This window comes from Truncatella angustata (genome assembly GCF_020726525.1).
Source record: "Truncatella angustata strain MPI-SDFR-AT-0073 chromosome Unknown BKA67scaffold_2, whole genome shotgun sequence".
NCBI classification, from domain to species: Eukaryota; Fungi; Ascomycota; class Sordariomycetes; order Amphisphaeriales; family Sporocadaceae; genus Truncatella; species Truncatella angustata.
Genome location: NW_025763382.1, coordinates 3,628,768 through 3,644,594, shown reverse-complemented (window position 1 = coordinate 3,644,594; position 15,827 = coordinate 3,628,768). Strand labels below are relative to the sequence as shown.

At 51.2% G+C, this 15,827-nt stretch overlaps 4 protein-coding genes across 4 annotated transcripts; 1 reads left to right on the top strand and 3 right to left on the bottom strand.

The window, feature by feature from the left end:
* The first annotated feature begins 175 nt into the window (after positions 1-175).
* BKA67DRAFT_184945 (uncharacterized protein) lies at positions 176-1,694 on the top strand. The gene has a single exon (XM_046095310.1). The coding sequence runs from the start codon at positions 372-374 to the stop codon at positions 1,593-1,595; it is 1,224 nt and encodes a 407-aa protein (XP_045961528.1). The 5' UTR covers positions 176-371; the 3' UTR covers positions 1,596-1,694.
* Positions 1,672-3,760, bottom strand: BKA67DRAFT_590880 (lysophospholipase; the record flags this gene model as incomplete). Its single annotated transcript, XM_046104635.1, has 3 exons — positions 1,672-1,731; positions 1,928-3,649; positions 3,713-3,760. The coding sequence occupies 3 exons, from the start codon at positions 3,758-3,760 to the stop codon at positions 1,672-1,674; spliced, it is 1,830 nt and encodes a 609-aa protein (XP_045961527.1).
* Positions 3,761-5,323: 1,563 nt separating this feature from the next.
* BKA67DRAFT_655566 (uncharacterized protein) lies at positions 5,324-7,206 on the bottom strand (the record flags this gene model as incomplete). The annotated part of the gene is made up of 4 exons (XM_046106779.1): positions 5,324-5,921; positions 5,973-6,685; positions 6,743-6,950; positions 7,028-7,206. 4 exons carry the CDS (start codon positions 7,204-7,206, stop codon positions 5,324-5,326), a joined length of 1,698 nt encoding a protein of 565 aa, XP_045961526.1.
* Positions 7,207-12,304: 5,098 nt separating this feature from the next.
* BKA67DRAFT_512972 (choline sulfatase) lies at positions 12,305-15,725 on the bottom strand (the record flags this gene model as incomplete). Its single annotated transcript, XM_046097522.1, has 6 exons — positions 12,305-12,703; positions 12,812-12,989; positions 13,081-13,229; positions 13,996-14,092; positions 14,146-15,628; positions 15,665-15,725. 6 exons carry the CDS (start codon positions 15,723-15,725, stop codon positions 12,305-12,307), a joined length of 2,367 nt encoding a protein of 788 aa, XP_045961525.1.
* Between the last annotated feature and the right edge of the window lie 102 nt (positions 15,726-15,827).

Here is a 15,827-nt window from a genome sequence, read left to right as displayed (position 1 = left end):
GATTGCACCAATTCTTTGCCGACTGTCTCTTGGCTCTTTGGTGGGGAGTTAGAGTAGACTAATTCACTTAAGTTTCCTCGGGCTCAAGTCTAGCAGCTGCCGATTCTCGCGCCGTGTCCTGCACCGTTGCAAGCCATAGCTCGTACGGCGTCAACACTGACCAGGTGCTACGAGCATAACAGTATCAAAATCACGAAGGGACTCATCAACACTGTGCCGTATGTTCAAATAAACCCCACATCTGACAACCCGCGCGTACATATTGCGCCGTGAGCCCTATGATAAGTCAACCTTATATATCGGCGTCCAGTCCCCCAACTGAACTGTAATCAATATATATGCAAATATATATTTAGCAATACCGAGTTATCATGGAGGCATGGCCGGGCTCCTCCGGTAACGGCGAGTACACCCGGCGGCGGCAGTCGTCACTGCCAGTCTACGACATGTCGGAAGCAAACCGCCGGAACACATCACATGACTGGCAGATGACCATGCCTGCCCCCTACCCGGCCTCTCCAGGTCCGGCGTCCCAGCGGCTGCCCGAACAGCCCCAGCCGCCACCGCCGACCTGGCCGATGCCCGCCACGGATTTCCCCCAGTTCGCGACCCTGCCTACGGAGATTCGTCACCTGATCTGGGAGTTCTACCTGGCCGCCTCGCCTCGTATCCACGTGGTGCACGAGACGGGCCCGGCCCCGCTGTCCGCGGTCCCACGCCGCGACGAGGTCCTGAGTTACACCGTCACCAGCCTGGACGCCGCGACTAACATCAGGTGCGCGCCCAGTATCCGGACCTCGCACGTGAACCACGAGTGCGTGGCCGTTGCCACGCGACTGTGCGGCGGCGGCGGCGATGATGATGCTGATGATGACGATGACGACGATGACGACAGCAGAAGCGGTAACAGGGCCGCCGCGCGTCGCTTCGCTGCCGTGAGACTGGCGCGGGACCTGGAGCGATCTGCCTCGGGTCGGACGGCGGCGGATGCTGCTGCTGCTGCTGCGGCGGCGGCAGAGAGGCAGAACTTGCTGAAGCTGCAGGGCGCGCGGGGCCGGGTCGCCGTGGAGTGGTCCCGGGATCTGCTGTTCATCTGCAGCCCGTCGAACGAGCAGGCGTTCCGGAACCTGGCCGAGACGTCGTGGGCGTCCAGGATCCAGCGGCTCGCGGTCCTGGTCCCCCGGCGGTGCGACAGCAACATCCCGTTTGGGCCGGGGTACATCGTCTCGCACACGCTGCGGCCCATGGCGAGCCTTAAGGAGATCTACGTGGTCATGATCCCCTTTGTGCGGCCGGCGCCGGACCCGACGGGCCCGGGCAACTCGTGGGGCAGGGACCAGTACGGGTTTGTAAACTATGTGGACTACCTCAAGGAGGTCGGGATCACGACGCAGGAGATGAGCCAGGAGAGGCACATGACGTACCAGCGTACGGCGTTGAGCTTTATGCAGGCGCTATCAAAACATCTGGAGGTGCCCGGCGTCGTCTTGAAGAAGGTGGTCGATGTTGATTGTAGGTTGTTCACGGAAAGCGCGTACGCCAGGAAGGAGAGGTGGCGGGGGATCCAGCCGGCAGACAACATTGAGAGCTGTTAGACGATAGACGCCGTGTACGTGTAACAGTGTATGTATGCCTTTACCAAAACTTCCGATGTAAGCACAAGCAGCAAGTTCAAGCAAGTAAATCAATTGAAGTATTGTATTTGAGCATCCTATCCTGGTAAGCTCTATTCTATGCAAACAGTGTTTTTCCTTCCATTATGCCATGTATTGTCAACGTCCATAAATCAGACTCAAAAGAACAGCGCCGAGACTGCAAACCCAAACATGCAAGCCATTAATAGTAGGGGACCTTGTCTTACTACAGACACCGAGGCGCTGTCGGCAGTCTCCAGGGTCAAGAATGCTGTGGGTTCAAACGAGCTGACAGCTGTGCTGTTAATGGTACCGTCCCAGCAGTACTGATCAAAGCAGTCTTGGCAAACCGAAGGCACTTCAGCTCCAGCTTTAGCCCATGTCCGTGACATTATCGCACAACCGGCGCAAGTCCTCCAGTTGGTATTACCCGAAAGAGATCCGTTGCCCATCGTGGCGACGTTGAAACCATTCTGGATGATCTCATTTCTCTGGTTGTCTGAGTAACTCGGGTCATACGTTGAGACGTTACTCCAAGCCGTGTAAGGTGTGTTAGGGACGTAGACGATTAAAGGAGGGATGCCAATAGTCGACGTGAAGTTGTTCACGTCGCAGCCGAAGAACGTGGGCTTCCTGTTCAGTCCGAGATTGATGAACGTCTCGGCATCAGGCACAGCAGGAAACTGGGTACCGTTTGCAATAGGTCCCAAGCTTCGGTCATACGTGGCTCGCAAAGCAGTTCCATTTGGCCAAGCGTACGTAGTATCCGCGGAAGAGTCGACGGCGAAGATGACATCTACCGCACGTGCGGGCTGAATCAGCGGGTGCAAAGGGATGTTTTGCAAGTCTTCGCCTCCATCCACCAAGGTCAACGAACTCTGATTTACGTTGTAATTATCGCCAGTGGGGTCGTAGCCGTAGAAGGGATTCGGGTACCAATCGGCAATATCATCATCGTTGGCACCTAGCTTCTCCAACACATCTTCGATTGCGGTGACGAGGAAATCCGGGATGCTTGTCGACGACAGATTCTGCAGAATGAACTGATTGAACAAGGAACTGCTGGTCCCCATGACGTAGCCATACTGATCAAAGCCCTCGACGCAGCTACCATTATCTGGGACTTCCCCGTTGCTGAAGTTTGAGCCAACGTACTGCATTGGCGCAAATCCGAACAGGGTAGGGTCAAATGATCCGAGCTCCCAAGGATTCATCTCAAAGACTGTGGTATTTAGAGAGATGACCGTGGTTCCAGGTACACGTCCATCTGCCACGAGAATGGGCATGGGCTGGCTGGCGTCTTTGAAATCCTGCGTCTGAGCTATCGAGGAGAAGGTGTAAGCTGGGCCGCCGTCTGTCGCATTGATCAGCTGGTAGGACAATGCTCTTCCCCAATAGTCAGTAATGGAGGTTTCGAAGCCGGCATTCGACTTGGCGGTAACCTGGTCGTAAATATCGTTCCAGTACTCGGCAGTGTTGAGGATGGAGAGACCGCTCTCTTCTGGACCTTCAAAGATTGAGCTGTCGAAAGCCCACACGGACGAGCCGGGGGAGCCGTCACGGAGCTGCACCACAGTAGAGAAGTTGTTTGCGTATATGGAACCAACGAGCCAGCCACCTCCGGACAGGCCGGCAAGATATGTACTGGACTGCAACAAGCCTCCAATGCCATACGCTTCCGAAGTGCCATTGATGCGATTATCGGCAGCAGCGACAAACCCAGCACCGTTCATCAAGGCACGGTAGCCGCCCCCCGACACGGCAATGGCTACGTTGGGGATGGCGGTCAAGTTGCCCTGGTTTGAAGAAATATATGACTCTGCATCAAACCCAGTAATGTTCGAGGCGGTCAGGAACGCAGTCAGAGGTTCCAAGACATTCTGTCTCCTGATGGTCAGCCATTCCGACTCTGATGTCGAGATGTTGCTAGCGCTTCTAATCGCTGGTCTTGTCGATGGGCAGTCGACGGTGCCAGGAACGTAGCTTCCAGTAGGCGAGTTGGGAAAGGCTTTGCGCTGCAGGTGTATGGTATCAGCTAGCGCTCTTTCGACTGCCATGCCGGTACCTCTTGCAGTAACCGCAAAGGCGAGAAGCGAAAGCAGCCATGGCGGCAATGAGAGCTGCATGTTGTAAGGATGCAACTAGCCAACTCTAATGCAATTAGGAGCGCTCGCGGTCAGAGCAAGAGGTATTGTATAGAGAAATACGAAAGGGAAGCGGCCTCTTTTGTTATTTGTTTCTTTTCGTATTTTCGTCAAGGCGTATTCCCGCAACGCCCAGACTAATGCGAAATTTGCGTCACACAAGGCGAGCCAAGTCGGGAACTGTCACTGAAACTGGTGAACTCGGAATTCTCGGCCTGAATCACTGCAGCTATGTGGATGGTGTCCACGCAATCAATGGCCAGTAGCCTCAGATCCGTTCGCTCACTAGCGAGCGGGCCATGAAAACATAGAAGAAGCAGGAGAGTATGCAATCAGGCAATATGTGTACAGGCAAGCCGTGTTGGATGCGCCCCTGAATATCGAAACAATTGCACGACGAACACTGCACGGGGAACACACGAGGTCCTCCGAGATGATGTTCAATTAATGCTCTTCCTTTTATCGATGTACGGAGTAAGTTAGTTAGCATGCGCAAGATTGCCTAACATGGGCGTAGGGATCCGTTGTGAGACCAATGATGACATGCGTCCATGCGGCAATGGAGGGCTGTAATTAAAGCTGAGCTTGTCAGCTGAACTGACAGGGATTAGAGCGCTGTGATCACCGTGCTCAGTGAGGCATCGAGCTGGCGAGCTTGCAGTAAATAAGCCCGCCAGAGGCCTTCCCGCTAATCCCTGGGTTCCGATCACTGCCTTGCCCACAATTTTTGGCACGATGAACGCTCCGCCTGCTTTGCTTACAGTAACTTACGCACCATCACTTCCAGCATGGCGGTGCACTAACCGGGGGGCGGATTCACAAAATCCCCGATGATGGGAAATCCGGACAGACCGGTCCTATTAAATTCGTTTACTGTTTAAACTTTCGGTTATCTCGGGCGAAACGTGCTCTACAACGCTCAACATACTCATTCGGCTCATTTGTCGGGCCCATTTAGCGTGTCTCATCTGTGCTTCAGAGAAAACACCACTACTATGAATGATGTCGTTGTCACGGGTGAGACGTAATAGTCAGCGGAACTTAGACTGAACTTAATTTTCCTACAGTAAGATGAAATGCGCCTCACAAGCGGAAAGATCTTCGCAAATTCCACTCAAAGAATAACCTCTTACTGTTTGATATGTGTGTGTGTGTGTGTGTGTGTGTGTATATATATATATATATATATATATATAACCAAAACCACTTGCTCACGTGCTCGCCCTCATTCATGGGTATCATAAATAGTAGTACAACTATATGAATGAGATGAGACGTGGAATTGCATTCCGCAAAGCAGAGAATCCCACCAGCGTCTTCATTTAGATATTGATTCTCATTCCAACCTGTGTGGAAGAATTCTTTATGGTATTGAGTCGAAATGCATGCAGACATAAGACATGAAACATCATGAGCGACTGACGGCTCTCACTAAACCCGCCAACTCTAGTGGTCGTATTCTCATAGAATCCTACCATGTAAGTATGGTAGAAGAGAAAGAAAGAAAGGAGAAGAAACGTATAATAGTTTGGAGGTGAACATGTGTCACCGAAACGTATTGTAAGGCCCTGCAACCCTGACATCCTTGACTCCTTCGGGCATCATGCGGAGCCACTCACTCCAGCAGTTTGTGTCAAGGTTCTCATCGGCTAGCCTAATTGACAAGGTCAATTGATAGCCTCCCAGACCTTCTGGGTTGAAACTCGGCGTTCGTGGCCGGGTATTTGAAATTGGGTATAACGTAATGGATGGTAACTTTGAATTTCCAGACATTTGCAAATGTAGAGGTATGGGCACCTTCGCAAGTTGGCCATCGGGGTGCTTGTCCTGAACCACCTTGGCATAGGCAGAAAGGATTCTAGTATGCAGTTCTGCGCCAGATAGGGGCTCAAACGATCGCTGAGCAGCACGTTGTCGCAGCTGATGAGCTAGTATTTTGGTGAATGTATTTCTGCCAATGACGCCGAAATGATCCTCGTCGGCAGATGCAGCAAGCAGTTCAAGCACTCCTTCACGGCGAGTCATCTTGGAAGAAGCATGATATATGGCATCAAAGATGATTAACGTATCACAACGTGCTCCTTCCAGAAACCCCTGGATGCCACTCCATCGGATAATGGATGATCTGTCACGATCAAGGGGACTAGGACGAGTTAGTACAACAGCGAGCACGAATGATATTATCAAAACCAACCTCGACAGAACCATTTCGCCGTCGTCTAACAGAGTGCACCCATTGTAATAAACGATTTTCAGAACATCTCTGGTGTCTCTGTCTTCGGTGAAGTCATTGATCTCGCGCGACAGCCACCTCTGCGAGTTCTTACATAGACCCGATGAGGAAGGTGGGATTTCAATGGACTTCAACGAGAACGAGTACACTTGGAAGACTGATCGTAATTCCTCGATAGCGGTCAAAACCTCGGGGCTCTCATCGTCTTGCCAGCGAATGAGAAGTGCCTCAACGGCACTATACCGCCCTGTGTGAGGACCAGAAAGGTACTTCGACGCGGCAGTATCTAGTTCCGACTTGATGAAATCAATATTCGGTAGAGTCGTGAGCGGAGGTAGCGCGGCGGCCAGTAGGGGCATGGAGACACGAGGTCCAGAAGGCAAGGGTGTCCGAATTCGTGCGTCACTCAGCAGTGCGCGTCCCGGTGTAGTCTGCGCCGGGGGCGGGGTTGGGGTTGAGTCGATGTCCATATCTTCAGCATTATGAACATACCCATACCTGAGGCCGGAGGCAGGGCTGATTGGGCGCCCTACTAAGGGGGCAAGCTCCTGCATAGGGCTATGAGCAGTCTGGTACTTCCTGATGGCATCTTCCCAGGTCATGTTGTGATGGTTTGGGTGGCACGCAACTCGCCTTCTGCGACAGTCAGTGCAGGCTCCCAGCTTTCGTATCAACTATAGTAGCTTGTCAATACAGGTGCATCTTCACATGCGTACGGAGGGTCATCTCACCGCCGCCTTCTCTCGTTGGGCAGACGAGAGGGGGCCTGTGCGCCTGCGACTGGCGCGACGGTTACCCGAGATTTCAGCGCCATCTTTGACAGAAAAAATCGACTGCGAAGACTCTACGCTGTAACCCGTCGAGGTACTGTCGTCAGTGCCGTTCGTCGCAACTGTCGCGTCAGTCGCAACCGTGGATATTGAGGATCCAGTGTCTTTCCTGTAAGAGTGTAAGTAAGCCTCCGTATGACCGGACCCAAACATGGTAGGTCCCCAGAGAGTGCTGCGGTGACATACCTAATGGGCGGCGAATTGATTCGAAGTGCAGAGTGAATCTCGGCAGCTTGGGCAAGTCCTACCTGAGCCTGCTGGATTTGATGTTGCTCCAGTGATTGACTGGACTCTTGTTGTTGGTGAGGCTGGGGGCGGGGATCATCCGACTTCAAGAGCTCTGCTAGACTGGGTGCAGGGTGCATTTTTCCTGGTCTTTGCACCGAGGTCAGGTTGCTACATCATATAAGAGGCAGCGGTGTTCCTCGGTCTACAGACACTCCGGCTAGGAATCGTCCTTCGGAGAGCGATTTCACAGAGACCAGATCCCAAGAGCTAGCGGATTTTCCGTGAGAGAAATCCCCTCAATTCATCAAGCTGCTCGGCGACAGGACGCTGGGTGAAATGTAGCGCGTTAACACCGTGCCGTACCGAAACCGTACCGCTACCGTGAGGGTCTAGGCGCCTGGAAGAACCCGATAATGGACCCAGATTGTCGGTAGCCGAAAATAGCCCGGGGAGAGAAAACGAGCAGCTCGCAGTGCAACGTACGTTGTAGGGGTGTAGGGAATCGCGATAACAATTTCCGCGAAACCTTGTCTAATGTACTCGACGAGACCGAGTTGACAAGAAACCGTGCTGTGCTTATGAACAAGGTAGATAAACGATCCTAGGTAAACGATCCCAGAAGTCACCATCTGCACCTGACGACAGCCTGGATTTGGTCCAAGGCTACGGCGGTTCGCCACGTGGGCGTATCAATTATGTTGCCCATCTTCCAACTGGATAAGTAGGCCAGAACAGTATTCGACCCCCTCTTCTTCCATCCCGAAGAGCGCCAATCATCGTCAATTTCGCCGAAGGTGAAATACCTAGGTCTGGCCTAGTCGGCGCGCGACAGCCTCAATAATAAATGTCTCTCTGCCCCATAGCGGCTGTGTCCCTGCAAAATTCCACCACACAACAAAGTCGGCTTTCCCCCTTAGCTGTGCATACCCAAATCCATGCAGCCATATAAACTTCGAACGTCTGTTAGTGTGAAGATCACCACTCTTTTGGTCCCACAATATGTCACTGGCTTTCCACCAGCGAATTACTGAGGTCTAGACTAGTGGTTTTCGAAGTCATTTGTATCATATCAGTGAGGTTCACTCGCAAATAGTTGTGGCCGTTGTGGACTCTTGTGCCCACCACTTGCCTCCTACTATCAAGCATTACGAAGTTGGTCGGGGTAGATCTCTCTGCTGGGTGTGTTCCGCCATATCTATCTATTCCTCATTCATGCTCAATGCACCCTGCCACCCAATCACACGAGATTGGTGGCTAGACTCGCCAGGTAGCTGTTCCTTTTTCTATGCCACAAGTCCACGATGCCCCCAACCTCCATCCCACCAGATATGCATAGCATGCATCGTTGAGTGGTTTTATTTATTTTTTCTGGTCCTCTCCTCGGTAAAGATCGGAGCGACGCCAGTCCGGTGAAAGGGCTCTCTTCTGGGTGCATGGCTCTAGCCTCTCGGTCGATAGGTGGAACCGCGGCAACTCCGCGTTGGTTGCGACGTAGTGCCGAGAATCGAAGACTCGAGAGGCACTCACCTATCAAAGTCGTCTGGGTTGTGGAGTTTATGCTATTGTCTGCTCAGTTTCCCCATACACGCAAAGCAATCTTTAATAACCGGGGTCGATTCCTATCGTGGCTGGTCGGGCCGAGGTGAGACTTCAGGCGGTCCTCTTCACCGAGAGCCTCAATCTGGATTAGGGATAAAGCAATACAGCCACTCATCCTCTGCCCAGCACGCAATCGTTTTACGTTCCATCGTAGCCCACTCGGTCCTTCTCTTCATTAGGACTTCTTTGCTTAGAGGGCACCTCGTCCAATCTGGGTATCATAGGTGTAGACCCCTTCGGCGCTCTCAACCCAATGGCATCAAAACAACGCCTCATAATGGTCGTGTTCGGCGTTGGGCTTCGATGACCGTCTGCACACAGTAGATCAGGCGCTTATGGAAGACATAGGCTTGTTATTGCTTTGTTGGGTTACTCAAGGCAGTTCACCTGCCTGCATGTCAACAGTGCGGAGTCGATATGCGACATCATCCAATCACTTTCGAATCCCCAGCGTGAACACTTTCGGGGCGACTGCATGCTACGGCTCCGGGTTCCTTCAGATTGGTTACTGCGATGATTCGATAGATCTATGAGGCACCGGTATGATTCGATACGGGTTCCGCCGTTCATGTCGAATGATCAGTGCATCAAGAGGCAGTTCCTTGCGCCACAAATAATGATCACGGCTGCCATCCAGTTGTTTACACTATGCAGGTAATAGTCAGGTGTCAGCACCTACTGCATGTCGCGTGAAAAGAGGTCCAATCACGGACCGCGTCTTTGGGACATTCAGAACTGCATACACGGAAAGAGATAAACATAACACGCCGCATCTGTCTTGCCATGTCGACGATGCTGAGTGCTACGTCACACTAATTCAGCTGAGAACTGCCCATCATAATTGATGATAGCGGATCCGGTAGGCACGGGGCGCTGTCACAATGGGCCCTCTTGATTAACATTTCTGTTGGGTCGCAATTTTCTCAGAAGTTTCTTGGTTGAGTAGGCGAAAAGGCATTTGTGTCAAATGTATTGAAGAGAGCCTTATGGCCAGCCCCCGGTCGCTAGTTGCAACGTCTAGTATAGCGTCTTTGATGATGCCCGAAGGCGATTTGACAAAGTCGTCCTTTGCATTCGTGGCACTGCAGAAATAGGAGCAGCGAAGGAGGAAAGAGAGTCGTCTGTTAGGTAGCCACTATAACCCGTAGTTGTTAAACTTAACAGGTTGAACTTGCGGGTGTTGGCACATGAAAACTCATGTAGTTGTGACTTAAGAAGGTATTGCAGGCGTCGCCTTGTTCCGCCGTATGGCCCTCTCTCGGCCATCGCCCACTGACTTGATATTGTTCCCCACCTCATTTATAATCTGCCGTTTCTCATGATTGTCAATTTCTGTCTTACACGATAGCAAGGGTTCTGGGGGGGTGTTTGTAAATAAGTACATCATATTTGTGCCATATATATTGCTACATGAGTATACACATGTGCCATCTCGGCCACATTGCTACCAGCTTGGTGGTGGTAGCGTTCTTGTTGCCATCCGGGGGTGGATCTTGCTTGAGTTAGTATACGTAACGACCTTTGGTGTAATTGCGTCGGTGTGTGCTTTTCTAACGACGATAATAATAGCGGAAATCCTGCAATGTTTGGAATGCATCTTACAGTTGTGAGTGTAAAGCCATTCGAAACAAATTCGTTACTGCTTTGACGAATGAAAACGATACATGCCCGGGTAAGAGATTCTATTGAAACCACTTATGTTTTAGACAACACACCAAAGAGGAGAAAATCGATGAATTCTTACATCTACTATTTCAACGACATATGAGTTTTGCATGCTGAGATATTCAGCTAGTCTTGAAATGTTACTGGACGTAACGACGTATTATTTAGTGATTGAGTACTTGATCATTGAGGCTACCTGCACTCAATTCACAGAGTCCTTTCTTCGCCTTCGTAAGCTCAGCCACCTCTACAGTCGGCCTTGCGTCAGGAAAGCCGCCGCTCCCACGCAGAAATCCTGGTGAGTCTGCTGGTTGATCCAAAGTTTCTTGGGTTCCCGAGTATTCAGAATCGCTGGGCTCTTCAGGGTAAGCTTCAGAGCCTTCAGGTATAGGCACCATTGCCGACTTTGTCCATATGTGAATGGCAGTTTTCCAGTCCAGTCCTTCAAGGCAGCCACCCTTTATCGAGACCACGTTCTTGCCCTTGATTATGCGATAAGCTATTGAGCCTTTTGAAAGGGCCAAGTGACCTACTGGTGTTGTATGCAAGAGCCGGGAGCCGCACCTCCGACAAAAATAGCTATTGGCGGGTGATTTAGACGTGGCTATAATGAATACTTATTTGTTTGGTGCTCACCAGTAAAGAGTGTGGCCACTTGGAGTGGGACGGCTAGACCATTAGCAGCTGGGGGAGTCAGGCTCGGAATCCTGCGCTTACGAATAACATGATAGCTCTCCTGTTTGAGGCAGAGCGAACCTGGGGAAAATAGCTGAAGTACCAAAGGCTGAGCCTGTCTGCCGTCTACATTCTGCGCAGTGGCAGACTGTGTCGTGTAAGCATCGCAGTCAGTCAAATCATCAACGATGATAGGAAATAGGCTTCAGGGTTCTGGCTTGATTAAGACCACTAATCTCACTTCTCGAAACACCTGGAAGCTGAGAAGGCTGTAGAATGGTATTTTCCTAAGGCACAAAGGGAATTTGAGAACGCAGGTTGTCTAATTACGTACTATACCTAGATGTAGGGCGTTAGTAACAGCTGCAAACACGATGCAATGACTGGGATGAAGACGTACAGCGCCAATGGTTTCTGTAAAGGCGTCTTGAAGCTGACAGCCCCGCATTGGCAACGAACATCCATGGTTGCAGATCGTTAACCACTTCAATCTCTCCTGATTTCATTCGGTTTGTCGATTGCTGTGAATGAACAAGTACAGATATCGAGACGGGTAAAACAACTGATGAGAATCGGGCTAGTGCCTGGTCAGCCGACAGACGTCAATCCGCGTTTTGTTCCATGTTCTCCGCAACCGCTAGACGTGTTTCGATGCAAGGTTGCCTGAGTCATCGGCCAAAAACCACGAAGTCACATGCTCAGGCGTTCTGTCTCTCATGCCAGGGGTTCTTGAGTCGAAACAGATTGCGCAAAACAAGAACACGTGAGTAATGGAATTACGAAAACCGTTTCAATCATGTAGTATGGAGAAGCTAAAGTTGGCCCTGGACTTTTTCTAGGCAGACAAGCTCCACTACTGGGTATAGGATAGTTTCAGCTTCTGTGGATCGAGTATACCTGCGGTGGCGGGGAGCATTCTGAACAATGCAACCGGCTTACTCAGGTACTACAGCTTTTACGTACTGACAACAGTAGACTATGATCATAATTAGCTCCGAATAAAGTATCGAAAGCACACAATCGCCTTGTCAGATCGCAATCATGACTATTTACGATCATAGACTCTTCCTCCCGTTGTCCAAAATGTCTTCTTTCGCATTAAGAGACAAATAACAAACCCACCAAGCACGCACACAAACACCCAACCATGTCAGGATAGCACACGCATACCGCAGCCAATAGACTTGATGCAAGATGAATGGGCCCAGCGACGAGGGCGTGTTTGAATGCTTGTGCTGGCGAACTGGTAATGGCACATCTACCGAATGGGCCGCGCTCACGGTACCACCACTATGCTCATTTGGCTAGAGAACCCAATGTCGCAATCTTCAGCATGTTGTCCAGGTTCAAGCCCTCAGCATGTCCAGGGGCAGTGCCAGACTGGCTCGCCTGAGATTGTAAAGATGGCACAGCAGGCGGTGGAGGTGGCGGCCGATCTATCATGGTCACATCGTCCTCATCGTCTTCATTCTTCATACCTGCGGCAATCTTGGCGCCTCCACCTCCCTCCTCCTCGTCATCCTCTTCCTCGTACTCTTCAAACTTCCTCCTTAGGCCGGTTCTGACATTTTCAATGCCTTGATCGAGCTCCTCGGCTGTGAAGTCTTCTGGGAACTCCTCCTCGATGAACCTCTGAGCTCTCTTGCCAATGTATGCATCCAGCGAGGCCCATCTTTGGTTCATTGGCGATAGATCCTCATCTTCTTCGTCGTCATCCCTACCACCAATAAGCTTCGCGTCGCCCTTCATTGCATCATCCATCTCGTTGTACGTCTTGCGGCCGCTGTCTAATGAGGCAGCGACGTCGGGTTCTGGCTTTTTGCGTAGCAGCTGCAGCAAGATGTTCTCCTGGGTGCGGCCTGGGAAGTTGGTGGAGGGATGTATGGCAAGCTGGGTGAAGAGCTCTTCATTGTTGGAGATGACGGATAGAAGAGAGCGCATGTTCTGCTGGAGGATATCGGCAGAGGCCTGGAGGGATTCACTGTTTTATGGAAGCATGTCAGTGAGTGTTTGTTCGTTTTGACGAGACCTGAGGCCAGCGGTTTGGGCAAAACAACAAGAACTCGACGTACAGACTGGGGAGCGGATTGCTATTGAAGACGTCCGTCTTCAGACTTCCGATACTGTTGGAGAGCTGGAACAGGCGCTGGCGCGTCTGCTCAACAGCCTTGAGCTCTTCTTGCGATATGTTGAGAGACGCCATCGTGGTTGTGGTAGGTCTCTCAGTGTTTGCGATGGCGGAGAATGTTGGATGGAGGAATGAAGCTGAAGACGGACCTCAAGTTGCACTAAGCACTCACTTACTGCTGAAAAGGAAGCTAAGTACGCATAAGGCACAAGCGTCAATACGGATACATGCAGTATGTACTTGGTGGGGTATCTTGGTGGGGTATCTTGGTGGGGTATCTTGGTGGGATAACCTGGAGCACACGCACCTCTGCTGTCTTGACGCCCTTGGCTCGAGCCAGTCGTGCAGCCGTCATGGAAGCAGGCACTGATCACGCTAATGGTGGGGGAGCTCATGGCGGGACTGAGTAATGATCTGCCCTCAGACCAAGTGGGTGGACACAACCTCACTCTTAACTTAAGGAAGCTACAGTACAAAGTAGAACTTTGTTTCCCCTTGTGGGTTTCTGTGTCATGTCAGCGGCATCACAATCTCACTACGCCAACCTTAAACTAGATGCAGTGACTTGTAACGCGACTGGTTTGAGTGTTACTGAACTCAGATGCTCAATCTTTACGGTTTCCAATATGATAGATACAGTTTGTTCATTGTAGACTAGACTTGTTAAATCAACGATAGAAGGTATCTCTTGCCAAGCTGTTGAATCGCAGTGCCATGTATGAAAGTCAGAAAAACAGAAAACTCCAGAAATCATTTTACCCAATCCAAATTCGCCCCAAAAAAATGCAACTCCGTCAAATGCACGGTAGGCTTTTGCATGGCTCAGCCATCATTGACCATGTGAGCCAGCTTGATCAACAAGTAATTTACTACCTGTTTCACGACCATATTTGTCGACGATTGGGAAGCGAGCCTTGCGCTCGAGATCGTCAAGAGGGAGGAAAGATCGAATGTACCTATGAGGTGTCAGTACAAAAGAAATCGCAAGACTACAGCTTTCAGAACTTACTTAGCAGTACCGTCCTCATGCTTCGCTGGGTCAAAGTCCCAAGAATCAAATCGGCCGACCTTCAGAGCTTCCCAAACGAATCTACGTTTCCTTTGAGAAAGAAGCACTTCTTCTGTAATGGTCTCGAAGTTCCAGCGCGCCTTGGCTTCTGCCTCAAATTTCAGGAACTTATCCTTTGCATCTTCCTCGCCAGGAGACAGGCTCTCCTTGTCGACAAGCTGAGCGAGATTGACAAGCTCGAGAGGGTCTTGTTCCAGGTTGTAGAGTTGAGGAGCGTCAGTCGGGCAAGTAATGTACTTCCAAGGTCCTCGTCGAATCATCATGAGGGGGCTTATAGTACCCTCTCCTGTGTACTCGGCAATGACGGTATCATGACCTTCGCGGCCTTCTAAATGTGGCAAAAGAGACGAGCCATCCATAGGAAGACCCTGGAACGGCTTTGTGCCAACTAGGTCGCAAAGCGTCGCCGGAATATCAAGGGTCGAGACATTCTGCTTGACGCGGTGGGGCTCGAACCGGGTAGGGTCCGAGATCAGAAGAGGAACACGCGCTGAGCCCTCGAAATAGTTCATCTTATACCAAAGTCCTCGCTCTCCCAGCATATCACCATGGTCACCGCTGAAGACGACGATGGTATTCTTGTCAAGGCGGCACTGCTTCAAGGTTTGCAGCAGGCGGCCAATACAGTCATCCACATAGCTAACAGCACCATAGTACGCCCGTCGAGCTCGCTTGATTTGCTCGTCGGTGAAGTTCTCGTCCCAGAGGTCGCAGACCTTGAGCAACCGCTTGCTGTGTGCATCCTGCTCCTCCTTGGGGATAGAGACTTTCGGCAGATCAATGTCGACATCCTCGTAAAGATCCCAATACTTCTCTTCGATCGTATAGGGGTCGTGAGGGTGAGTGAGTGATACTGTCAGACAGAAGGGCCTCTTGTTCGGGCCCTCACGTATTTGGTCGTAAAGAAATTGCTTTGACTTGTACATGACTTCCTCGTCGTAATCGAGCTGATTGCTCCGCACACATGTACCCGCCTGTAGGATGGAGCTTGCATTGTGGTACCACTCCAGCCGCCTCTCAGAGTCATCCCAGTTTACTGCCCAGCCATAATCTCCCGGATATATATCAGCAGTCAGGCGAGTCTCATAGCCGTGGAGCTGGTCCCCGATGAAATGCATCTTTCCAGCTAATGCTGTGTGATAACCTTTGGCTCTCAGAGAATGCGCATAAGTTGGCCAATCGCTTGAGATCTGCGAGGCATTGTCGTACGCGCCGATCTTCATGGGCAGCAATCCTGTTATCAAACTCATGCGCGAGGGAGCACAAAGCGGTGAAGGGCAGTAGGCGGAATCGAACTGGACAGACTTGGCTGCCAGTGCATCAAGGTTTGGAGTCTTGATTTGAGAGTCGGGGTTGTACATCTTCAGCAGAGGAGCAGCCAGTTGGTCTGCCATGATGAAGAGGACATTGGGCTGGTCATGGTCTGCCAAAGGCAGTGGAGGTGGCGCGCTTGCCTGACCCCGTGTGCTGTTCTGAGGGATATGGGGAGACGAAGGCATCGAGTTGAGATCTGGAGCCATGGTGAAGAAAGACGACCGGAAGACAAAATATGAGGTATGGAAGAGAAGGGTTGAGTAACGAGAGAACCAAAGGGTGGGAGGAAGTTGGGTCTTTTGAAATCT

Coding starts and splice junctions, on each gene's coding strand:
- BKA67DRAFT_184945 (XM_046095310.1), top strand. CDS start 372: ATGGAGGCATGGCCGGGCTCCTCCGGTAACGGCGAGTACACCCGGCGG.